This window comes from Phoca vitulina, unplaced genomic scaffold (genome assembly GCF_004348235.1).
Source record: "Phoca vitulina isolate PV1807 unplaced genomic scaffold, GSC_HSeal_1.0 scaffold8, whole genome shotgun sequence".
Classification (NCBI taxonomy): Eukaryota; Metazoa; Chordata; class Mammalia; order Carnivora; family Phocidae; genus Phoca; species Phoca vitulina.
This window is the reverse complement of record NW_022589711.1, coordinates 71186387-71213318: the sequence shown is the minus strand read 5'-3', so window position 1 is coordinate 71213318 and position 26932 is coordinate 71186387. Positions and strand designations below refer to the sequence as shown.

The window sequence follows — 26932 nt, the reverse complement described above, 5'->3', positions numbered from 1 at the left end:
TGACATATGCTGTGAAGCTTCCTAAGCGGTTTTCCATTTTTCTCCAATGTGTACACACAATAGGGCACATTACACACAATAGGGCACATTATGTGCTTTTTAGCCTAGAACTTCCATTTATACACTTCTTGTAGTTATAGGCAAGAAAAAAAATCCCTGCAGGGCACGTGGGTGGCTCAGTCGGTTAAACATCCGACTCTTGGTTTTGGCTCAGGTCATGTTCTTGGGATTGTGAGATTGAGCCGCGCATCGGGCCCCACGCCAGGCCTGGAGCCTGCTTGAGATTCTCTCTCTCCCTCTCCCTCTGCCCCACTCCCCCCCAAAAAAAAGAAAAGAAAAGAAAAAGAAAGAAAGAAAAATCCCTGCATATTCAACTTTACTACTCTTCATCTCAAATGAAACATTTTCTCAGATAAAATAGTAATAAGCATAACTAAAAGTATTTAGGAATTAAATGAAATTAAGTTCATAACAAAAGGCAAAATGTAGGCACTGCCTCGATTCTGATTTGAAAAATAACTATAAAAGGATATTTATAACAATTTATACAATTATAATACAATTGAGGAAATCTCAATATGAACCAGGTACTAGATGACCCCAAAGAATTACTATTGTTTTGTGTGATATAGCATTATACTTACATAAGAAAATGTATATTTTTTAGAAATGCACAATGAATTATATACCAGTGAAATGAAATGAGGACTATGATTTTTTTAAAAAACAGAAAGAAGGAGGGAAGAAAAGAAGAGAAAGAGAGACGGGGAATTGGAGGAAGGAAAACAAAAGGGATAGATGAAGCTAGTATGGCAAAAATGATGTTTGATATTGGGCAGTGTTGAGTCTGGGTGAGTGAAGATTCATTATACAATTCTAATTTATGTATGTTTGAAATTTTTCACTGTTAACATTCTTTTAAAGTGAAAAAAATCAAACTGATCTCAATATAAGTTAGCAGCAAAAACCCAATTTTATACTACTGTCATACTCTTTGCTGTTCAAATAAAAGGTAAACCAGGAATAGATTTCAACAATTTATAACTTACTAACAAACAGAGATGCCTTCCTTTGAACAAACAGGAAAACCGTGGGCAAAGACTATTTTGTTTACCAGCATGCTGTTTTGCTTAACTTACCAAAGTTCAGGCACATACAGTATATGCTCAATAAACATGTGAAAGTTAATTAATTTTAGATAAAATATACTAAGATATTAAGGATAATTACTTAGACACAGATGTTAACTAAAACACTACTGTAGAGCCCTGACTACACGAAATGCTATCTGATTAAACTGTATCACAATTACAGGGCCATGATCAGAATCAATAAAAAATAAATCACTTCTGCATTTATTTGTGTTCGTTTTCCTATAGTCATTTTGTGTACAACTGACTTTTCTGGAATATTTCACTATTAGACTTAAGTCTATAAAAAAGGAATCTCTGACATTAAGAAGATTTAGTGATATTTTCCTCTTTGAACAAATTTAATCACCTCTTGATTGACAAGTACATCCTTAATACAACTGTAATACCTACCTGACATCAAACATCAGGATGTGGAAAGTCTAAAACCAAACAACCCAGAAGCTTTAAATTTTTAAGCAAACTCAGTAAAACAGTCACTTAGTTAAGTCTGCTTAGGAAAAAAAGACAGAACTGGTTGCTTTGGTGCTAAAATTCTAAATTACTTTCATATATAGTGGAACTTTCCCTCCCACACTCCTTCAAAAGTCAAACTGACATTATGCAATTAAACATCAATCTTTCTATTGGAATTATTTGGCCATTAAAGGTCTGATTAGCTTTCCATTTACCTCAGTTAAATAATGCATTATATAAGAATAAAAGTGAATAGCTTCCTAGTGTGTGAAAATGTGTAGAATAAAAATCCGTATCCTGTTTCAAATGGTAAAAGTCAAAGTTAATTTAAACAGTATCTTAAATAAAATCCACATACCTTCAGCAATCATGTCTTCCATCTCTGTGTCAGATGAATTATCTGCATGCTTTGTATTATTCTGTAGCTCTGGCTGAACACATACAGAATTTATCACCTGATTATCCAAAAGAGGCCTTTTTTTCACAGGCTGTTCTATTAGCAAAGATGAACGACTCACCTTCAAAAGAGATAGAGAATAAAATAATCTTTTAAAAGGCTTTTCAGAAATAACTTGGTTAAAAAACCTCTTGGAATGAATAATATCTGTACTAATTTACTTGTTCAACTGATCAGTTGAACTGATTCACTAAGTGCTTTATTCCTTAAGAAAATTTTAGGCAATCTGGACATCAACAGTTGTATTTCAAGTCATCAACAGTTGTATTTCAAGTCTTCAGCAGTGCAGATGCTTCAAAGTCTCTGTCAAATGGAACCTTTTCCTAGTTTAGGCAAGTAGTTAAAAAATGTCTTTAAAAAGCAGTAATGGGGCACCTGGGTGGCACAGTCAGTTAGGCATCTGATTCTTGGTTTTGGCTCAGGTTGTGATCTCAGGGTCATGAGATCAGATCAAGCCCTGCATTGGGCTCCACGCTCAGCACAGAGTCTGCCTATGACTCTCTCTCCCTCTCCCTCGACCCCTTCTCCCCACCCCCTGTGCTAGCTCATGCTCTCTTCCTCGTTAAAATAAGTCTTTTTAAAAATAAAAAAATAATAAAAATCAGTAATAAATTTTGATTAGCCAGTATCCTTATTTTTTTTCTGCAACAACTTTTAAGATTTAGTTTTCATGTACAAAGCTTTTTACTCGTAGGGTTGTCTCCTCAGGATAGATCACTATTGTATGTATTTTAAAGATAAGTGAACTAATGTTCTAAGTGTTTAGGTGATTTCTTTACAAAAGCAGAATGAGGATTAGAACTGGATCTCCTGACTCCTAGTCCGGCAACCTAATCCACTATAATCACAAAAACAAATGGAAAAATCCTCAAACATTAACATGAAAATCAACAACAAAATATTTGCTTATATTCAATATACTTGGTTAAGGCATAAATACTACTTATTTTAGAAATGTTTTCAGCAAAAACAATCCAGACCAAAAATATTTACTGATTTGCGAGTGAACCTTTAGCTAATCTGAAACAGAACCTCCTTTAAGAATGCCGGTTAAGTCTCCGATATCTGCCACAGATGGTGAACGTCAGCTTATTGTAAATTTCTACATTTAACTTCAGAGAAGAATCACTCATGAACTTTTAAATTGTGTTCATTTCAGTTAGTATATTTAATATACCTCATGTAAAATTTACAAAAGGTATTGCTGAAGAACTGTAATACTCAGTGCTGCTGAGAGTTTACACTTCTGTTGTGTGAATATATTTAAATAATCTTTCCAGAAGCGCTTGGCTGGCTCAGTCAGAAGAGCATGTGACTCCTGATATTGGGGTTGTGAGTTTGAGTCCCACACTGGGTGTAGAGATTACTTAAAAATAAAATCTTTAAAAATAAAAATAAAGCAAATAAATAATCTTTCCAGAAAATAATTTGGCAATATATATCATGAGCCTTATGAATACATATGTAATGTGATTCAATATCTGTACTTCAAGGAATTCGTGCTAAAGAAATTACTAAATATGGAAACCTAAAATGTCCAACAATAATGCAAGGATTACATAAATTATGGTTGTCCATAAAGTGGAGTACTATGTAACCTTTCAAAATGTTTCCAAAGTACTATTAATCATACGAGAAAACAAAAGCTCTAAGTATACTAAGTGACAAAAACAGAACTATATATATAATAATCTTGATCATATGAAACATATATGTAAAAAATACACATTGTGGTATTACTGGGGATGATTTGCTCTGTACATTTCCCATATTTTCCATTTAAAATAATACATTATTAATTTTATAATCAGAAAAAAAAGGTGTAATTGTCACAAGTGATTGAGTAATAGCAGCGATGGGTACTACGTGCCAGGAACTGCACATTTAATCCCCACCACAACCCTCAGAGCCAAGTGTCATCTCCACCTGCCAGATGAGCAAAAATTAAGATCAAAAAGGCTGAGTGACTTAACAAAGGTTACGGTATGCAGCACAGCCAAGATCCAAACCCTGAGGAGCAGGGAAAAGAGACTATTGCTCCACTATCAGAATTCTTACAGGAGATCCAAAGTTATTTATTTATTTTTAAGATTTTGTTTATTTATTTGACAGAGAAAGACACAGCAAGAGAAGGAACACAAGCAGGGGGAGTGGAAGAGGGAGAAGCAGGCCTCCCGCAGAGCAGGGAGCCCGATGCAGGGCTCGATCCTAGGACCCCGGGATCATAACCCGAGCCGACCCGAGCAGAAGGCAGACGCTTAAGACTGAGGCACCCAGGCGCCCCAGGAGATCCAAATTTAAAACACACAGTTAACTGAAGCCAAAGGCAAATGATGAGGCAACCCACTATCACAATGCAAGATTTTCCCCACCCAGGAATCTAAAATACCAGGTATAATTCAAAGGCTCTTGAAATGAATTCTTTTGTTTTCTTGTCTTAGATTTTGGCTTTGATTTCAGCCACTTGTCTTTTATTTTCTAAGGAAAAATGTCCATCTCTAGATATTAGCATAGAAATTATGTACTGCTAGTCTCAACTTATAAGACTTTCAGTGATAGAAAAATAGCACCTCCAATGTTAAGTGAAGATTTTAAGGCATTTTAAAAATCTGACTGAAGGCTGAGATGTAAGGATGAGAAAATCTATTTGCTAATTATAAACCATCAACTGAGTAACTTCAGAATTATCAGGTTGGGAAGTTATTATCTTAGGCACTCAAGTTCACAAAGTATTACGTTATATAAGAAACACCGTTTTAAAAAAAATAATGCACTTTAGGTGTCATTTCAGTCCCCTTAAAAAGAAATAAGAGGGGCACCTGGATGGCTTAGTCGGTGAAGCGTCTGCCTTGGGCTCAGGTCATGATCCCAGGGCCCTGGGAACGAGCCCCGCATCGGGCTCCCTGCTCAGCTGGGGGCCCGCTTCTCCCTCTGCTCCTACCCCCGCTCACACTCTCGCTCTCTCTCTCAAATAAATAAATAAAATCTTTAAAAAAAAAAAGAAAAAATTTATTTCACTGGAGTAATCTTCCCATTATCTTTGTCTAAAAATTATAAAATTGATATCCTTAATAGCCTGAAATTTTTTCCTTAGTTTATATATAGCTAGCATAAAAATTCTAGAAACATATTTGGAAATATATAAATAATATGTAGAGAAATTCTAGATAAGGGATCAACAACTTTTTTGAAATAAAATTATAAGCATTTTATTAGAGAACAATACACTACAATTAAACATAATGCTACATGAATAATTTTAAAAATACAAATTTGCTTACTACTTACAGGAAATGGCTCCAATCCCTCCTGAATCACAAAGCCTTCAATAACATGGGTTAAGATCTGTGGTTTAACAATAGCCTGTGGAGGTTTGTTTTCTATACTGGGAATGCTACTGGGCACGGATGTACTATTACTCCTCGTGGTAGCAGCGGGAAGTAAGAGTGGAGGTGGAGGAACAGAAACATGTGAAGGATCTGATGGAGATTTAATTACTGAAGCACTGACTGATGCCACAGCAGGTAATTCCACTTGCTCTGGAAAAAAAAGTCATTTTTTTATCTTTAGCATTCTGTGCAGGCAAATAAGAAAACCAAGAATAAACATTAATAACAATAACCGTCCACACCTGGTGCTTTAAAACACCATTCTAAGAACTTTATATTTAATCTCATTTAATCTTATGAGATAGAAGCTACTATTATCCCCACTTTACAGAAGGGGATAACTTGCTCAAAGTGATCATTCCAACCCTGGTTAAAAAGAACTATTCCATAAGATATGAAAAGTGTTTCAGAATGTCAATTTAAGAATTATGAAAACTGTTACTTTTTAAAAAAATTTCAAGCTACACAAATATTAAATTCCCTATGTTCCTGTTTATATATTCCAGATGGCATGGGGGAAAAAGTACTTTGAAAGTATACTTAAATAAAAAAGGATCATAAAATCCACAGAATAAGTAGAGATTTTTAAAGGATTACACAGCATCACCTTTATTTCAAGTAGTAAGGCTAATCCAAATCCATGCACAATTTTTTTTTTTAAACAACTCTTCAGTGACACTGTGTATGTCAATTTGGGGGAACACTTTAGTACCAGGCAACTGCAAAATACTGGGTTGGATCACTGTGATCCCTCCCCTTCAAACTCTGAAGACCACAATAAGAGAGACCCCACAGCCTATGATAGACTTTACCTACCCATATGATCGCACCAAACCTGTATGACTGTACTAAAGTGGAAAGATGGAACCGGTTGGCAGCTAAAAATATCAGTGAGTACAGATGTCTAAGAAAAGTAACAAAAAAAGAGCACATGTGTAAAGATAATACTACAACTTACTGAGCACTTACATGCCAAGTACTGTGTAAATGCCTCACATGCTGTAACTCATTTAACCCTCAAAACTAGCCCAAGAGTAGGTACTGCTGTTGTTCTCCATTTCATAGTGTGGAAACAGAAAGCTTTATAAAGTAACTTGCCCGAGGGCACACAACTAATTAAGTAATGGAGCTGGGATACTAACCCAGGGAGTCAATTCTTCAGACAGTGCTCTTAATTACTGTGGTAACTCCTCTCCACTAGTAAGAAAAGGGTTGACACCACTATCAAAGATGCTCAAAATACAGCCCAGCTGGATAAAGAATAGGAATCCCTAAAGAATAAAAATTTCAGCTAAGAAAATAGTGTACTGATCATCTGTATAATCTCAGAAATGGAAAAGCTCTAACAATTCACTCTCAGGAATTGTGATTAATATAATAGAGCTTATCACAGCACTATTATAAGGCATTTATTAACCTAGTTCCATCAAATAATCCACCAAGATAAACTGCACTGGAAAAACAGTTTAAAATTACACAATCCCTTATTAAAAATTAAACAAGTCAACAGAAAATGCTAGTTTGATTTCGGGAACACAGTATTGTACACATGCATTACCAAACTGAGGAACTCCAGGAAAATCCTATCCTACATACCAAATCTTCACATTTACTCCTAGAGGAAAAGGGATAAAAATTATAAAACTCTAAAGTGGGACTGAAAGGTTTTTTTCCTGTTTGAAGGAAAATATAAATCTATGGGGTACTGAAAAATAAAATTTTAATGTCCCTTACAGATTTATAGATACTTTGTTACTTTAGAAATATAAAGCTGGGGCGCCTGGGTGGCTCAGTCGGTTAAGCATCTGCCTTCGGCTCAGGTCATGATCCCAGGTCCTGGGATAGAGCCCCGCATTGGGTTCTCTGTTCAGCGGGGAGCCTGCTTCTCCCTCTCCCTCTGCCTGCTTCTTCCCCTGCTTGTGCTCTCTCTCTCTCTCTCTCAAATAAATAAATAAAATCTTAAAAAAAAAAAAAAAAAAAGAAATATAAAGCTGCCTTGGGGCACCTGGGTGGCTCAACTGGTTAGCATTTGACTCTTGGTTTTGGCTCAGATCATGATCTCAGGGTTGTGAGATCTAGCCCCATGTCAGGCTCCGAGCTCAGGGCAGTCTGCTTGAGATTATTCCCTTTCCCTCGGCCCCTCCCCCCCACCTGGCTCGTGCTCTCTCTCTAAAATAAATAAAAGCTTTAAAATATATATGTGTGTGTGTGTGTGTGTGTGTGTGTGTATATATATATATGTGTGTATATATATATATATGTGTGTGTGTATATATATATATATATGTGTGTGTGTGTATATATATATATATAAAGTTGCATTAAGTATAATATGGTTTGTTAAGAAAATACTGCTTGGTACATGTTCTAATTAATTTTTATATCGTATGTGCCCATTTTTTAACATCCTAAGTGTTTTAAAACTAGAGCTGTAAGTTAGTGACTTTTTGAAGAAGCTAATAGCTATTACTTGCCAGTGTATAATCAGCTGTTAAAATAAAACTGAGAAACACTGATGTATTACAGTAGAACAAAAACACAATTATTACACTCTCTAGATTTAAGACAACTGTGAGAGAAAACAAAACTGACAGAACTTTGCCACAGGGTACTCTCTGCCTATTCAGTCTCATTTTCTGAGCAAGATCTATGAGCTTTTCCACCTTTTTTATGGATGCTTTTCACTTTTAAAGAATTTTTAAAGATTTAGGAAAACTGAATACTGGATGGAAACAAATCCCTGTATTTTTGCAGGTCAGTTTATTTCATGATGTGATAAGAGTTATTCTAAAAATCAACTTGTGCTTGCTTTCCCCCTCATACACACAGTAATAAGTATGAAGTAGATTATAGGAAGATTCAGAACTCTACATTGCACTCAGACAATTTAGCCAGAGGGATTTGCTTGATAGGATCTTGCCCTGCATCCTTGAGGAAAAAAACGTGAAGATGTTCTTGTGTTCCAATATTTCAGAAGTGTTTAAATTTTCTTTGCGTTACCATTAGTAATGCTTTTTAGGTAAATTAAATCACAGTCACAATGCAAGGTTAGTATCCAATTAAACTTTTATTTCTGCCTTTAAATCAAACTCCAGGAAATCTGCAGCAACATTAAATACATTTCAGTTCAGAGAAACTACAAAGATTTAATACGATAGATGTTCCTAAATCTATCTTTTGTGGTATTATTATGAATAAACACAGGCAATACTATTAAACTTGTCTTAAATATTTTATATCATTTTATTGACTAAACATTTTCTATTTCTCAAGAGGGAGAAAATATTGGAAGAAAACTGATTTTCCCCCTTCTGTGCTTTCCAGAGATTCATAATGAGAGTAAGGGACAAAATCAGAGAGAAGGCTCATGATCTGAGCCAAAACCAAGAGTCAACCCTTAGAAGAAAGGGTTAGAGTGCTGGCACACTTGAAAAGAGAGGGAGGGCAAGGGTAGCTTTGGTAGCAAAGTCAGTGTCCTATTACAATTGGTTTCCATGTAGGTGACAGTGGGTCTTGTTTACTGTAAATAATCACCAGGGCCATGAGAAGTTCAAGAAAACTGAATTCTTATAAGGAAGACTGAATCAAGATTAGGATTATCTGGGTCAAGGGTCAGCAAGCTTTCTATAAAGAGCCATACGGGCTCTGCAACTGCTCTTCTTTGCCACAGTAATACAAAAGTAAAGATAATATTTGAACAAGTAAAGAAAGGCAGCTGTGTTATACAGAATTTTATTTATGGACAATAAAATTTGAATTTGGTATAATTTTCACATGGCATGAAATATTACTCTTCTTTTGATTTTTTTTTTTCAACAATTTAAAAATTTTAAAACCATCCTCAGCTTGTGGGCCATGCAAAAACAGGCAGCAGGAAAGATTTAAAGGATGAGCTATAGTCTGCCAACCCCAATCTAAATAAATTATTCATAAATTTTTAAAAAATCTAACAGTCAGTAGAGCATGCAGCTCTTGATCTCGGGGTCATGAGTTCGAGCCCCACGTTTAAAGGGGAAAAAAAAGAAAAGCTTTTATTAAATAAATAAAACTAAAAATCTACATGGTCCTTAAAAAAAAGACTTAGACACTGGGCTCTAGGTCATACTAATGTTTTAGTAAAACACCTAGGATTCACAATCACTTTAATATTGTGAGGAGGAGCATAAAGAAGATTTACTTCATCTCATGAGTAGCACTAAAGTAGTGAATAAAAATTTAAATGCTTAAGGCCAAGGATTTTTTAATCCATGTCTCTAGTAAGAATTAGTGAGGTTTAATTTAAGAATTGTCTGGGAAAGAACACTTTTAAAAACATACTCAGCCTAGATCACAAGCAATTATGAGGAATGTCAGATATGACTCAGAATGCTTTGTGATTTCTGGAAAGCGTAACTGAAATCTTTTAATAGAACTCTGATTTATTCTAATTTTTAAGCTTAGAAATAGCTTGACAGATGAATCTGAATGGGCATATAAAATATATCTGTGCAAACCACTAAAAATTAGAAAGCTAAAGAATGTTTTTTACTTGGGTGGTTCCTCATCAACTGTTTTAATTGTTCCTCATTTAAAAAAAATCTTGAATTCTACTTATATTTTGCTGCAATTACATAATAGCTTAATACCATCTCCAGTTATTAAACTTCACTAACTTTACTAAACTTTATTACTAACATTTACCTAATAGAAAATTCCCCCAAATTTAGATATTTCCTTACCTAACAAAGGATGTTCAGAAGTCAAATCTTCTCTCCCCACAGTTATAGCTGCTGGAGACAGTGTGGGTGGTGGTGGGGTTCTGTCCATCCGGACACATTCATCTGACTCTTCTCGCATTTCTTCTTCACACACATCTTCTACTTGATAAACCTGCAACGACAAACCACACTGCCTTAAAATGTTTCTAAAAATACATTTACTAGGTGTTTCTAACTTAACTGAAAAAAAAATAATAAATTCTAAGTGTTTTAAATTTTAAAAAGGCAAAATGATTATTTGATAGGCTGAAAGGAAAACTTTAAAACAGCTCAAATGAGGTTTTCCATAATGCTTGACAATATTTCACTAAAAGCAAGTTGTGGATCAGTATCTAAGCTACAAATTACTAAAGTTTCAAAAAGGTGAAAGTCAAGTCAGAACATATTTTTAATTTTGAGAATTAAAAAAAAAGTTTTGATTTTATACAAAGTAACTATTTGGGGAATTTACTATTGTTTCTATTAACTTCAACTGTCATAAATCAAAATAAATACTAGTATTTTTCACAAGCACACTAAGTAAATCTCCAAAATGACGTGTATCAGGAACTGCTTAAAGGATGACACCCCAGGCTCTCTTCTTTGTTATATTTATGTGAACTGAAGATTAAATTATGAAAAGTAATGTCTGAAAACATACAAAAAAGGTATGCAATTATATCTTTAATTCTTTAATCTTCTGATCTACTCAAGAATCTAATGAATTTTTATAAGCTAGTACCAGGTAAACAGAAAATATATGTCCTTGAAGTAATACACATACACACACACACCCCCCTCCTAAGCCATTTGACACATTATTTTTAGTTCTTTAATACTACTCCATACTTCTAAAGTTTTTAAGTTTTTAACAACCTTGTTATCTAATGCTAAAGAGCATACTGTAAGAAGAAAACATGGACTCAATCTGAGAAGGTACTATGTAACTAAAAATAACTTATTAATTTTTCATTAAACTTAAGGCTGTTTTCAAAGGCCACTTTTAGACTATTTTGTCATCATTTTACTAAAAACAAAGCCACAAAGCAGTTCCTTTCTTTTATATAGAAAGCTTATTAAATTTTCAAAAGTCATGAGTTTTTAAGATTACTTATATTTCTAACAAACATGAAAACAAAAATCTCTCAACATTCACAAAAAACTTTGTGATATCTAATACTGTATATATTTTTAATCAAACTACTGAAAAAGTTTGATGATTTGAAGTATATAAAGTTAAATATAAAAATGGTCAAGATTATTAAAATCAGCATAAACCATGTGTTATAGAAAGGACTATCAAGTTTCACCTACAAAGGCATAAATCCAGCAACAGTGACAGAGTTTAAAAAAAAAAACACCTAATTCTCCAAGCCTCCATTAAGAATAAAATATCTTGGGGCGCCTGGGTGGCTCCGTTGTTAAGCGTCTGCCTTCGGCTCAGGTCATGATCCCGGGGTCCTGGGATCGAGCCCCGCATCTGGCTCCCTGCTCCGCAGGAAGCCTGCTTCTCCCTCTCCCACTCCCCCTGCTTGTGTTCCCTCTCTCGCTGTGTCTCTGTCAAATAAATAAATAAAATCTTTAAAAAAAAAATAAATAAATAAAATTTCTTAAAAAAAAAACTCTTTTTAAAAATTTAGAAATCCTAAAAAAAAAAAAATTAGGAATCGTCCAGTTACTGATGATTTTATACCAAATATAATATCCAGAACTGTGATCTGATTCAACTAAGTAGGCTACATTTTTAAAAGTTATTTGCTCCCAACCCTGCATCTGGAAACCTGTTTCACCAAGAGATTCCCTGCCTCATGTCTGGATCCTTACAGTACAACGATAGCTGCTAGTATCTGTTCACATAATTTTTTTTAAACGACGATAATGTCCACTACAGGGAAAGTCATCCAAAAGAAATGTCCTGGGGGTTTAAGGGGAAAAAAAACAAAAACAAAAACAATCTTCTAGTGAGGAGCATCTGCTGTTGTGGTGATTACCTTAATTTGGCAGTGGTAGGGATGTTGATTCAGAGGTAATTAGACAAGTATGGTTTTACCAACAAGTTCAATTGTATCTGTGTAACATTCCTTTATTAGATATTATCTTTTCTTAAAATGTCGAAATCCTCTCTTTAATATTAATGCTGTCACAAGTTTTTCAAACACCTACTACAGTACCTTTTAAGGAATCAAAGTTTGATCATGCATAGAACTCTGGTTTTTAAAAAATAATGAAAAAGTTTTAAAGGGTAAGAGTCATAACATAAACAGCATATTCTGAAATAATCCATCAAAGAATATTATAAAATACTTGTCATTCTTTATAGGTAAGCCTAACTACACAAACTTTCTTTCAAATCTGCTATGTAAAGGCAAAATAAGTTAATAAAAGAAGTAGGCAAAAACAGATCTGTCACAGACATCTGGTACCATCAACATAAAAAAATCTAAGTGCAACAACTAAAATACTGAATAAAGCAAAGAAATAGAGGTTTTACTCACAAGATCATTAGGAGACTGTGCAACGCAATTTGTTTAGTTCATAACTATTCTAAAACTAGCAATGACTGCCAAACTTACCTCAATAAAATACATTAGTCCCATCTGTATCCCTTTCCTAAACAAACTGTTTATTATACTCAAATGTCAATGACAAATTTTAGTTTTATAAATGTATCTTTTATATATTTTTTAAAAATCTACTTTTACTTTGACAATTCATAGTTAATCTTTTAAACTTCAAATCTCTTAAGAAGTAAATAGATATTACTATCTTTAAATATTTGAAACAACCAGGTAATTGTGAAGAAATGTGTAATTCATGAAGAAACATGATTTGATAAAAAAAGTAAGATGTGATCAAAGATAATAAAAGAAAAACATAGTAACTTAATAAATAGGCTATGGTACTCAAAGAAAGATAAAAGATAAGAAAAATAACATAGGAACATCTATAGCAAGTATGACCACACCAGTGACAGCAGATAAAGTTACTATTTTCATGGGGGAAAACAAAAACTTCAAAATATGAGATAACATAAATTAAAAAAAAAATTTTTTTTAAGAGAGGACAGCAAGAACAAGACCTTAAATTTTTTAGCTTTCATGTCTTATTATGTTGATATTTCTATCCCAAATATGTTCCTCCAAAGTTTCCCCTAACAAAAACAATTAGAAAATTAGAAGGCATACAAAGAAATTTTACTTTTTACTTATTAAAACCCAATTCACTGAACTAGAAAGAATATAAATTTAAATTTGATTTCTTTGAAATTACTATACACTTTGAAGCCTGTGTTTTGTAATATCCATTGTAAATTCTTCAAAAATCTAAAAGAAAATATAGACATGAGAACTGAATGACAAACTTATTTCTAGATGCCCATTGTTGTTTCTATTGAGTTGTTTTTTATAAAAAATTAGAAGTGGAACTCAATCTCTTGCCTATTAACATCAATGAGGATGACAAGAATAAAGAATCTATAAATTTGCATCCTGAAAACCATTAAGGAACAGACTTTGAAACTCCTTTCCTGAGTTAATGGTTATTAATTTTTAAGTGATAAAATCTCTTCAGTGAAATCTGATATGAAACCTCCTTTGGGAAGACTGTTTTCCTCAGTTATAAATTATTAATTTGATCCTTCTGCCTAAACATTTAGAGACCTTATTTCAATTTTTATTGTAAATTATTTTACAAATTTAAGAAGTCTTTTAGAGAATGTTTTAAAGAAAAACATTCCTCAAGCTAATTTTCTTTCCTAGGCAACATGTACCATTGCTAGAGGTTTATTCTGATAAATTTCACCACAATCTCAATTATTCAAAACTTTTATTCCTCCCAATAGATTTTTCCATCCTCATTATTCAATTCATCCACTCAGTTTTTTTAGCTTTTTAAATAAGAAATATGTAAAGTATATATTTTCTCTACATACAGAAATTTAAAAATCAGAAGTTTAATAATTCTAAAAGATGGGTTACAGTTAATGTTTTTTGCAAAGTTGGATTATTTCCTAGAGTAAATGTCTTTCTTACAAAATTTGCTTACAAAATATAATTTTACCCCAAAATTACATCATACAAGCATACCTCCACCATGAAACCAAAGCCCCTAAAGGCCCAGGACTTCAAAATGCACACAACCAAAAAGGTTAGGTAGATAAACCATACGTTTAAGAACATACAAGCCAACAGAAGGGATCTATGAAGGATAATCACCTTAAGAGAAAAAACTTTGTGCAGATGACACTGGTTCAAATGCATTCCCTTGGGGAAAAAAAATCAACTCTGTAAAGATAGCAGATGGATTTGTTTAAATAGTAATAAAATTAACGAGGGACTTTAATAACCATCACAAATTATCAAGCATGCAACCATACTACAACAAATGGCATTTTTTTTTTCCCATACAGCATGTTTGTCAGACACTGACAGATGGAAATTGCAAGCTTTTTAAATTCATAGGCATTTAGATCTAGCAATATAACATAATGTGGGAGAAAGCAGTATTTACTCTCAGTTCAGTAAGAAAGTCAAAGAGCTTCCAAGGGCTTACCACTGGTGGATCAACAGGTGCTGCTGGTTGTACTTGTAGGTTTACCGCAACAGTCTGTGGAGGAGGAAGAGTCTGAAATGGCAACTGGACCAAAGCTTCTGCAGCTGGAAGCTCCTCTTCTGACACCAAAGCATTCTGCACCAAAACCTGGCCCTGGGATAGAATTTCAGGCTGCACTTGTAAAGACTGCATAGACTGCAAGGGCAGTGGTGGAATCTGAGCTGGAGGAGATGCCGACATCTGCGGAGGGGTTGCAATTGGGATTGGAGAGGACTGCAGGGTTGAATACTGCTGGTGTGATGTTGGAGACACAATCTGCTGACCTGGGGACACCAAAGCGGACTGCTGAACTGGGCCAATGTGTACAACAGGGGAAGCTGGAAGTGGAAGATGGGATGGAAGATTCAGCTGTGCTGTAGACTGCACCTGATTAGCAGTGGATTGCTGCAGGTTTGGCCCTGGCTGGAGAGCTGATGACACAAGAGGGTGTGGCTGAATAAGTGCCTGTGGATGGATAATTATAGTAGGAGACTGACTGGGTGAATGAGGCGGTGGGGGAGACACCACTACAGACTGCTGTGCTGACTGGGACTGGCTAGGAGACACCGGTAAAGGAGGGGGATGGCTCTGAATTGGTGAGCAATGCTGTGACTGGGCATTACTAGGAGTTGGAGGAAGGCCATGGTTCTGGAGTGGCATACAGTGCTGGGATGGGGGTGGGTCTTGAGTTGGATTTTGAAGTGTGATTGGCTGAATTTGCTGTTGCTGCTGCTGTAATATCAGCTGATGATGGGAAACCTTGGGAGGTGGAGAATGAAGAGGAATCTGCTGATGTTTTATTAGAGGATGAGGCTGAATTGGAGGATATGAAGCTGTGAGAGAAAAAAATGACAATTAGTATTTTTTTCCAAAAATATCCTAGAAATTTATAAATAAATCTAAAAGAGGAAAAGTTTTCACATCAGAAGGTCACAATCACCAGAAATCTATTACAAGTCTTCCCGACAAGAGTGATTTGAAAATGTAATGACAACAACCTTTCCATGGAAAACTATAAAAATTTCATGAAATAAACTGTACTGTGATAAGCTCCAAAAGAAAAAACTGCCTAAAACAATGTATTCATAAATCTGAAATATACACATGATTTATTCTTATTAAATTTTAGAGGTCATCAGAATATCTGCATTAACTTTTAACGAAGTTTATCCATCTGAATTCCTTCTTTGGGGAGAAGAGGAGTATCCCTGAACAAATATAAGATCTATAAAAATAACTTCAAAATCATAAAAATGCAATATCAAAATTCATAAAGGTCTCATAACTTTCTAATCTATGTCTAAATAGTCTTCCAACTAACAGTCAATGTAATTATTTATAAAGCTTCCCAAATATGTTTCCAAATTTGAGCCAAGATGAAAAGTTGGTATTACTTGACCCAGGAAGAGAAAATGTTTTGTATAACAAGTTAATTCAGCTAAGCAAAACACATGTGTGAATTCTATAGCACTGTAACTAAGAAATAAAATTTCAGGGGCCATTCCAAATCCAGGAGAGCACTAGTTTTGCTTGCAGAGAGAATGAGGCAATCAGAAGTCCATGCTGTCTAAATAAAGGATCCTGTTTTACTCTTCCCCTGCCCCCACCCAAAAAAGCCAACAAAAACAACAAAAAACCCTACAGTAATCTATAAATGACAGTATCCGTTTTTTCCACAGAAGAGTCACTCACAATAGGGATAATATATATAAGAATTAGCAAAATCAAGTAGTAAATAGTTGTTCCATTATTATGCCTCTTCTGCATACTAGTGCGTACGTTTACACAGAGGGAGATGCTGGTGAAATCCTGTCTAATGAAAAATGGAAAACGGGCTTCACTAGAAGATAAACTGAAAAAATTGCTTAATATCCTACAAAGGCTATATGCATTTAAAATAGGTCTAAAGAGAGGGCAAAACTTTTTTCTTAATCTCAGAACGTTAAGATAAAGGCTATAACACCTTGCATCTATTTTTATACTTAACCAGTTAACCACATTTGTGACAAAGGCCTTATAAAAACTTGTAACAACTTTTTTTTTTTTAACATTCTTCCATTTGGTTGGTTATCATTTAAAATTTTGGAGATCCTTTAAGGAAATTAACATCTGATTAACATCTCAAAAGACAGGCATTTAAAAGGTTCAAAAAATACCCACAAATTGTATTTTTTTAAAAAAAAACAGAGATAGGTCTAAAATTCCACCTAACAAAGTAATTTTCACATAACTAGACTAGCACTTCAAACTCAGACTGAAAATTTTATGCCAGCACTTTGTAAATGTGTTAATAAAGACTCTCTCTATATTATAGAGCATTCAACAAAATCCCAGAATCCTAGAGTGCCTTTCCTCCAAAGAGCTCAAGGTGCTTTCACATTTCTCTCTCATTTGTTCAAGCCCACTTTAATTCGGTTTTTTAAGTTATAATTAAAATACCATATTCTTGATGTACAATGTACATCATATTTATAGTAATAAAAATTCTTTCTCAGCTCTAGTTAGTAAGCAATCTTTTTTTATATGCTAGAGCTGATAATTCAATAGTATTCAATTAATACTTTCACCTAAATTAAATTTTTCTTTGATGAGAAATCAGAGTGAGTCTATATATTTTATATTAGTCCCTAAGCCCAACTGACAATCATATCTATTAGAGAATAACTGTAAGGATATCTGAAACGATACTTCTGTATAAGAAAAGCCCTAGTGCTCTGGAGAATGATACCATGTTTGTTAATTTCTCTGATTTTAATAAACCCTTTATTTTTGTCAGGATGGCCTTTATCTGGAGAATTAATGATTGGTATCATCTCTCACATATATAGAACTCTTTATATAATTACTTACAATTAAATATATTATAAATTATTAAACATATTATTTTACTAAGTAGTTACAACAACCCCATGAGGTAGACAGGGTACTACATTAATCCAATATATCATTGGAGAAGAAACTGGGCAGTTAAGTGCATTGCCTGAAATCACCTGGCTTTTGAGGGGCAGCCCTGGGTCTAAAAGAACCCAAAGTACTAGATGAGTCTGGGTTCCTATTATGGACTGAATGTTTGAGTCCCCAAAAATGCATATGTTGAAACCCTAACCCTAACGTGACTATACGGTAATGGGGCCTCTATGGAAGTAATTAAGGTGAAATGAGGTCAGAAGGGTGGGGCCCTTAAAAGAAGACATATCAGAAAGCTCGCTATCCTCTCCCTCCTGGCACTCAGATAAAAGGCCATGTGAGGACACAGCAAGAAGGCAGCCATCTGCAAGCCTCGAAAAGAGCTCCCACCAAAAACCAAACACTGCCAGACCTTGATCTTGGGTTTTTCAGCCTCCAGAACTGTGAGAAAATAATGTTCTACTGTTTAAGCCACCTATCTATGATATCCTTTATGGCAGCCTGAGCAGACTAGCATAGGCTTTTCACTACATATTAATGTCTACAAAAAGTGGTACATATTTTTTTCCAACTAATGTCATAAAAGCTCTAAAAACTACTATAAAAACTTGAACTCGAATACAGTTCATGATAATTTCCAGTCATATGGTTAAAACTCACCTTTATTTTATATATTAAAAATAGATTAACTATCAAGTGAGAGCTACACATTCAAGAAGAAATGAAGAAAACCAAATGATTTTAGCACCTTAGAAATAAATTTAAGGAAACAATAACCATATCCATTATAATAATTATTAGTCTCTACTACAGAACACCAGTAAATTTTTTCATATTTGAAAGCGACCTATATACATAGGCATTTTTCTAACTAAGGAACAGGATAAATTACCAAGAATCTCAAAAAAAAAAAAAAAAAAAGAAAGAAAGAAGAAGAAGAAAAACAATTTAGCTTCAGGCTTTTTCTGCTCTCAACAAGAGCAGAAAAACTAAGAGTAGAGAAATCCAGCTATTGCCTAGCCAGAAGATACAAATTGCTTTGAATAACTGCAGTGTAAAGCTTGAGTGAATTTATAAGTTTGGTAACTGCAATGGTTTTTGTGGCTTAGGGTATTTCATCTGGTTTTATTTCTAATCAACACCACATGGGAAACCGGAGTTTGGTTAATACACTTAAGAGATCTAAATCTGGAATTGCAATCATCCTTAGAGTCTGATAGTTTTAGCTTACTGGTCTCCTCCATACCTACATAAAATATTGGCCATCAGAGGAAGGCAACAATAGAGATCCTATCACACTATCAATGAAAGAAAAGGGGAAGAGTAATTGTCAACTTAGAACCAGGTATTGGGAGTTCAGGAGAACTGAAAATCTAAAAGTAGATCTCCTTGCTTGAACTAACCCTGCAAGACGTCCTAGCTTTATCTGAAGGTAGCATTCTCTTTGGAAGGAAATTAACGTACCCTCCATTATAATCTATCAAAACTATAAGAAGAAGTAAAAATTGTCCCAAGCAGTCATGTCAAGTGCAGTGGGTCATTACTGCTCCACAATGACTCCTATCAAAACTGGCCAGAGGCTGGTTTGAGGCTGAAAATACTCTGGACAGTACAGTACAAAAATCCTGTTATGAAGCCATACAGAGAGCAGGACCTAGGCACACAGATGTTTATAAAAAAGAATTCACATCACACTACACTATGAATGGATTTATTAATTTATACATTACAACAAAGCCTGAACTTATCTAAAGATTCAGATTTAAAAACTCCAAGCAGTGATACCCAATGAGTTTGAATGAAAAAAATTGTGCTGTAATTTCCAAAATTCAAATGGAAAAATAGATCAACTATTAATCCACCAAATATTTACTGGCCACTTGTTGCAGATAAGTACATATAAGACACAACTTAGTGCTGTCAAGATAAAAGGATGAAAAGGTGAAAGTGAAAAAGGATTAAAGGAGTTAATAACTGTAAAGTACCTGACACGTAAGTGTTCATTATTATTATCCTACTCTCAAAGAGCTTACTATACAGTAGAAAAGCTAAGATCACTAAGTATATAAATAACTACAAAAGAAAAAGAACCACAAAGTATAAAAACGCTATACAAGTTCAAAGTGATGAGAGATTTCTAACTAGGGGACTCAAACAATTCCAAGACACTGAGATTGGGTACTACAGAGAATGCAAGCAATATCAGCACAGAGGAAACATGCAAGAGAAACAGGTTTAGGTGGACAAAAAACAGACTTCAGTAGTATAAAATGAATCTTTAAAAAGCAATACAGAGTTATAAAAAGACAGAAAGAAGGTGCTTACTTGATAAAGTTGAATCAAGGGAGGATTTTTTTTTTTTTAATGAAACATATGTGGTGTCCAGCCCAGTGCATGACACACACACACATACTTTCAATAAACAACAGTTGGACTGGAATAAAAACATAGGCAAATATATTACAAATAGAAGAGATCCAAGTATGCTTGAGAAGCAAAGGAAAAGATTCAGCATGAGGGAGACAAAAGATGCTATAACAACTACAGAAGGTTAGGAGCTGGTAAAAAAAAGATGCAATCAATGACACAAGCAGTGTAAACTTTAAAGCAGAAAACGAGTAACTCCTTATCTTATTAGAAGTAAAGAAAGCTCAACACTGAGTAATTCTGAGATGAACAGAATGGGTGGTAAGGAAACTCACTCTGAATGGCCCCAACATTTTCAGCATGAAAACCATGAAGCAGAGGATCTTGTGTATAGCAGAGGGAGCACATGTGGGAATCAAAGGTGGAGGTGAATGAAAATGACTCAGCTGATTGCCTGACATCTTTCTCTCAGAGATGAAATCAGAGATGGGAAAAAAAGCAACATGGTAAGAAAAATAATTATACAAAATCCTTATTTTTGGAAAGTGGTAAACTCCACTCATTAATGACAACAAAAATATACATGTTTTTCTTAAGAGCTTTTAGTTCTGTTCCACTAAAGCATATTAAATAAACTACAGTCAAATCTTTTTTTTTTTTTTTTTAAACTAAAAGGTTTTACAAGAAACAAGTGTTGACGAGGATGTGGAGAAAAAGGAACCCTATGGCACAGTTGGTGGGAATGCAAACTGGTGCAGCCACTGCGGGAAATAGTATAGAGATTCCTCAACAAATTAAAAATAGAACTATCCTACAATCCAGTAATCACACTACTGGGTATTTACCCAAAGAATATGAAAACACTAATTTGAAAGGATACATGCATCACTGTTTACTGCAGCATTATTTACAACAGCCAAATTATGGAAGCAGCCATGTCCATCAACAGATGAATGGATAAAGAAGATGTGATACACACACACACACACACACAGAAATATTATTCAGCCATACAAAAGAATGAAATCCTGCTATTTGCAACAATATAGATGGAGCTAGAGAGTACAATGCTAAGTGAAATATGTCAGAGAAAGATAAATACCATACGACTTCACTCATGTGGAATTTAACAAACAAATGAACAAAGAAAAAAAAATAGAGACAAACTAAAAAACAGACTCTCAACTATAGAGAACAAGCAGATGGTTACCAGAGGGGACTGGATTAGGGGGAACAGGTGAAATAGGTGATGGGGATTAAGAGTGCACTTTTCTTGATAAGCAGGGAGTAATATACAGAAGTGTTGAATCACTATACTGTACACCTGAAACTAATATAACATTGTACGTTAACTATACAGGAGTTAAACTTTTTTTTAATTAATAAATAAAAAATAAAAGCTATTGGTTTTACCAATACAATGGAAGACCAGCACATAATGAAGATGTTAATCAAATGTCAATTAACCAAAAAAAATTATATTATTATTATCTGTTTTAGCTGTTGGGCTCTTTTGATTTCTCTTTTTTCAAGCTACAATACTGATTTTTTTTAAACTCATGAAACTCACATTAAAAAATGTTTTAGAAGTATTGTTCTTGTTCAAGTAATAAACATCTTTTGTTTTGCTCTGCCTGCTAATAAAGTGAATGCAACTATTTTCAACAAGTTTATCCCACCTGGTGCTATTAACTGGTGAATACTTGATGTCCGGGTGACAGCTGTGCTTCGTGATTCCAGACTTGGACTTTCTCCCTTCTTATTACTTTCTGGAGAAGGATCTCGTTGGCTGATTTTAGAACTGGTCACTGTTGTTTTGTTATGACAAATTGTCAATGACTGAGTTTGACTAGTGCTTTTTGGTGGACCATTCTGTGAGCTAGATAATACACCCAACTTCTGGCTGCGTAATGTTAAATTCTGAACCTAAGAACCACACAACAAAAAATAAGGATGAAACAGATGGTATTAACTGAGATGTGATAATCATTACCATTATAACAACAATGACAATACATTTATATTATGTTTTTTTACACATCAAGTTCCAAGCACTTGAAACGACTGATTCATTCCAAAAGAAAGGGGAGTTATTATTCTAAGTAATCATATTAAGTAAAAATTTTTTAAAAAGACATTAAGGGAATCATTAAGAACAAAATGAAAACAGTATATATACATATATATCAAATGAACTATGAATATGAGGAAATCACTCTGCAACATACTGCATTTTGAAGTTACCAGCTCAGAGATAGCCAAAGGGAAGGAGAGAAAAGGGTACTCCAGATAAAAGGAAAACCTGAGCAAAGCCTCAGAGGCAGAAGAGCCCAGGATGCATTAGGGAAGGAGCAATTCCTTCAACTCCGCTCTGACTTCTCCAGGCCAGGACTGTGAAACATTGAAGGTTACAAGTGCTTTATACTCTTGTGAGAAGTTACTACATACAGTTAGGAGTATGCATATACAATACTGTCATTCTCATAAAGATCAGAAAGAGGACTGCAAAAAAAAAAAGCTACCCATTCTACAGAGATTATAAGGGAACACTCATCTTGTAAATTAGAAAACTCATTCATCAAATCACCTACCCATTATGATAATTATGAAAAGCATTTCCTATCAACTCCTTTTTAAAATCCTGTTGTTGTTATGGAATACTCACTTGGCTTTGAGAACTAGATCTGATGAACTGAAAAGACTGTGCATGGCCTTGAAATGGCTTACGTCATGGCTCCTGTCTACACCTGGGGCTATTCTAAACATACCACCAGTCCGGGTGGTGGCAAGATCATCCCAATGACTTTCACCTGAGGTTTATAACATTCCCAAATGGCAAGGCAGAAAATGCCTCTCCAATAGCTGCCTGACCTTTTACCTATCTGGAAATGAATGTATTAAATACATTTATGCTAGCACTGACCCTGAGAAGGAAACTGAAGCAAAAGATTCTAAAGTGACAAAGCAAATGAGATACTGCTGCTTAATAAACATTCTTCAGTTTTCATGTGTGTTCTGCCTCTACACCTGTTATCATTAACTGATACTCACAGGCTAAACCTTCTCTTCCCAAGTGCCAAATGCAGTGGGTAGCCAACAGCAGATGCTAAACAAATTTTCACTTCAGATCAGTTGAGGCTTGATCAGACTATTCTAAGCTACTGAAAGAATTTTCTGAGACCATATGGAGCGTCTTCTCGGATTTTTGTCAAATATTTCATAGCAATGTAAGTGGACTAATAATAGTTGTATTACTGAAATTTAATACAAAAATAAAATGTGCTAAAATCCAGGTTTCTCAGCTAGCCACTCAAAGCCCTCCACAGTCAAGGCCCAAACCACCTCAAGCCGTATCTTCCACTACTTCAATCCACAATATTCACATTCTAACCAAACTGTTCTGCTCACCCTTCTCCAAACACAACTTATACTTCCTCCATTTAGAGCCTTTGCTCAAGTTTCTCTTGCCTAAAATGCCATTTTTCCTTATAGCTGTCTCCTGAAGCCCAATCCTTTCTTCAAGGCCCAGTAAAAATCCCACTCTCTCCCAGAGAAACCTCTCCAAAGTCCCTGGTTAGAAATAATTTCTCCTCCCCTCTACAATGCCTTTCCCACAGAATTTGGATCATACTGGCCTACAGCACTGACAAATGTCTAGCTTATTTTAGAATTACTAATGTGTCTGTGAAATGCTGAGACACTCGCTGGCAGACTCTCATCCCTGACATTCATTTTTGTACTCCCCACCGTTGAGCGCTACAGACATAACAGAAACTCCACAAGTCTGAGATATTCTCCTATTTCTGATTTTAAAATATATATTAACTTTTTTTTTTGCTAAGTGTTTAGTTCTATTTATGGTTCTTTTTAGGCAAGCAGTAAAATCTGTTCATATTCAACCAAAAAAATCTCAACAAATTTCTAGTGGAGGCACATTAAAATCTTTCAGGAAGCAAGGGAAAAAACAGCATAAAATTTAACATCTGCCATAAATGATCTATAAAATGAACCAAATCATAATGATATCCAAAGGCTAAATTATAATCTGAAAAACTTGAAAACTTTCTTTCAAATAAAAAGCATATTCACAGTAAATGAGGATTTCACACAATGAACCCTAAACCTGAAGCAGTCCATTTCTATAGAATAATATACTTTTTCTTCTAATTTTGTTCTCCAGAATTCTGAAAGAAAATGTATGTGTGTGCTTATTATATATATTATATACATTATTTATATGAATAAATTTTGGAATATGGCCGTAATAGCTATGGTCATCTTGGCTTACATATTTAAAATAAATTTCAAAACATGTCAACCATACTCCTGAAGTATATTAGAGTTAATTTAGCTGTTAACAGAAAGATCACATATTCAGATGTCCTTGACAGACCCTGCCTTTTGAGAAGAACCCACCCTTTTCTAGATACAGAATAGTTCTCTAATGTCCAAGTTTCATTTCATCTGAACTTTTCCTATGATCAAACTATGGAAACATTCTAACTTTGGTGGCACATGACATTTCTGCTAATTTCACACATTACATTTTTATAGTGGATTACTCAAATACTCTCACAGCTATTATCTAATTTGGTTCTAACAAATACTGTGTAAATTACTGTGTAGCATCCCTTCTTTGCAGATGAGGAAACTAAGATTTAATGTCATATTGCCAGGAGTAGAGCTGAGTTTCTAGTTTTTAAATCCAAAGGGCTATTTTCTTCTCAATGCTAAAAGCATTCCCCAGATAGCCTTGGTAAGTAAGATTTGTTACTTTTAGTCCTGTATCTTTCTGAAAGTCAGATTTTTTGCTTATTTTTATTTTCTTGGTCATGGTGGGGAGAAGGAATGGAGCATTTAAAATAGTAAATAAGGGTAAGATATTCCAAATTTCTTATTTTTGGACAGTATGCTACAAATGAATTTTAATACTAAGGAAAAATTAACTGTTATAATACTGACTTATGTAAAAGAGCATTAAAATAAAATTGGCATCTCTCAATTACAAATTCATTGTTTTAAAAATTTCATATAAGTTTAAAAATTAACAAAGTGGAGCACAAATTTTTTCAAAACTAACAGCCCCGAATTTGAGGAGTTACCACTAGAATATGCGAAGTATTAGCATCCTTTACCACTGCCAGCTTCATTCACTGCCATTTCAAAAAGCACAGCAAAGAAAAAAATTTGTAGTCAGATTATCACAGAGCCACATACCTGTACCACATCAAACTATACCCCAAAGAGCCACTTTTATAAAATTACTTTGACTATGCTCACATTAAAGGTACTGCTAAAGACCGCTAAGATGTTTTCTCCATGAGAACCCAGAAGACAGACTCTAGAGCACTCTCTAGAGAGCATGTTAGTTGTTTTTCTAACAACTGGTTTATTTTACCTTGGAAACTGTGAATCATTTAAATGGCTGTCTTTCTCTCTTCACCATTAGCTACTTGAAAGCTAAGAACTGAATTCATGACTTATCTTTAGACAATATATAACAAAAATAGTGATTAGTGGCTTGTGATATGTGCCAGGCACTATGCTAAATACTTTGAGTATGGTCTCATTTACTCCTTTTCACAGCTCTGAGCTATTCTAGTTCACAGTGAAGAAACTGAGGCTTAAGAAATTATATCCAACATAATTTCATTTAAATGCAGTTTAAAAACAGGCAAAACTAACATAGGTCAGGATAGTGTGATCCTTGAGGGGCAGTAATGGCAGGATCAAAATGGGCCATCAGGGAGGCTTCTCTGGGTCCTAGTAAGGTTCTCCCTCTTGACTGGGTGGCTTGGGATATAAGTGTATTCTGGTACAGATTATTGAACACTTAAAATATGTTCTGGATATATATTATGTTTTAATAAAAGCTTTAAAATGTCCAAAAAAAAAAGAAAAAAGAAACTGAGGCTCGGGGCACCTGGCTGGCTCAGTCGCTAGAGCATGCTGACTCTTGATCTCAGGGTCATGCATTCAAGCCCCACACTGGGTGTAGAGCTTACTTTAAAAAAAGAAAAATTGAGGCTCAGCATAGATAATAACAACAACTAACACCTAGTGAGTGCTAAGTATCAGATACTGTTCTATTTTTCAATTATTTTTTAAAGATGTATTCATTTATTTGAGAGAGAGAGAGACGGAGGAGCAGAGAGAAGGAGAATCTCAAGCAGACTCCCTGCTGAGCGTGGAGCCCAACCCCTGAGATCAATCACCACCTGAGCTGAAACCAACAGTCAGATGCTTAACTGACTGTGCCACCCAAGCGCCCCTTATTTTTCAATTATTAACATAGTTAATCCTCACTACGACCCTATGAAGCATTTTATAAATATTTATTTTATATTGTTGAAACTGAGGGGAGAGGTCAATGACATACAATGAAAAAGTGGCAGAGCATGTACTTGAACAGGAGAGTCTGCCTCTAGAGCCCAAACTTGTAACAGTATGCTACACTATGACCTTGTCCAAAATCAATCAACTGGCAAGTGACAGAGCTGGCAGTTGAAGTCAGAATTTCAACCCAAGTCTTTCAATTCCTCCCTTTGCAAAAAAAGTACTGAGTACCTATAATGTTCTAGACACTAAATACATCTATTATTCATTCTTCAATTTACCCTACAAGTATATATGACTATATGTATATATATATATGATAAAAATGTTTGATAACTTGGCTAAAGTCATACAACTAATAATTGAAGTGGAAGCTGAAATCAAATCCATGGAGGAGTTCATGCATGTAATTTGAAAAGGAACCTCACTCCTAACTCTATGCTACTTTTCTATTTTTATTTCTGCTTTTTTTATGCATGTTTTCAATTTCTTTTATCTTGTTTTATTGTATACATCTTGTAAATCAATTAAAATCTTAGTTGG

General features: G+C 34.5%; 1 protein-coding gene across 8 annotated transcripts in view; it reads right to left on the bottom strand.

Annotated features, from left to right (window-relative positions):
* The window catches only part of PHC3 (polyhomeotic homolog 3), a 68010-nt gene that overhangs the window by 14732 nt on the left and 26346 nt on the right, over window positions 1–26932 (bottom strand). For 6 of the 8 annotated variants that reach the window (XR_004299836.1, XR_004299837.1, XM_032407232.1 and 3 more), the window contains 6 exons: window positions 21733–21979; window positions 14741–15612; window positions 14404–14451; window positions 10172–10322; window positions 5353–5603; window positions 1966–2125 (listed from right to left, as the gene is read on the bottom strand). Coding sequence is in view for 6 of the 8 variants with exons in the window: in XM_032407232.1 (XP_032263123.1) it covers window positions 1966–2125; window positions 5353–5603; window positions 10172–10322; window positions 14404–14451; window positions 14741–15612; window positions 21733–21979 (1729 nt within the window). In the remaining 2 variants the exon portion in view is untranslated. The remainder of the gene's footprint in view (window positions 1–1965; window positions 2126–5352; window positions 5604–10171; window positions 10323–14403; window positions 14452–14740; window positions 15613–21732; window positions 21980–26932) is intronic. The other 2 variants (XM_032407234.1, XM_032407237.1) reach the window with 1 other exon arrangement.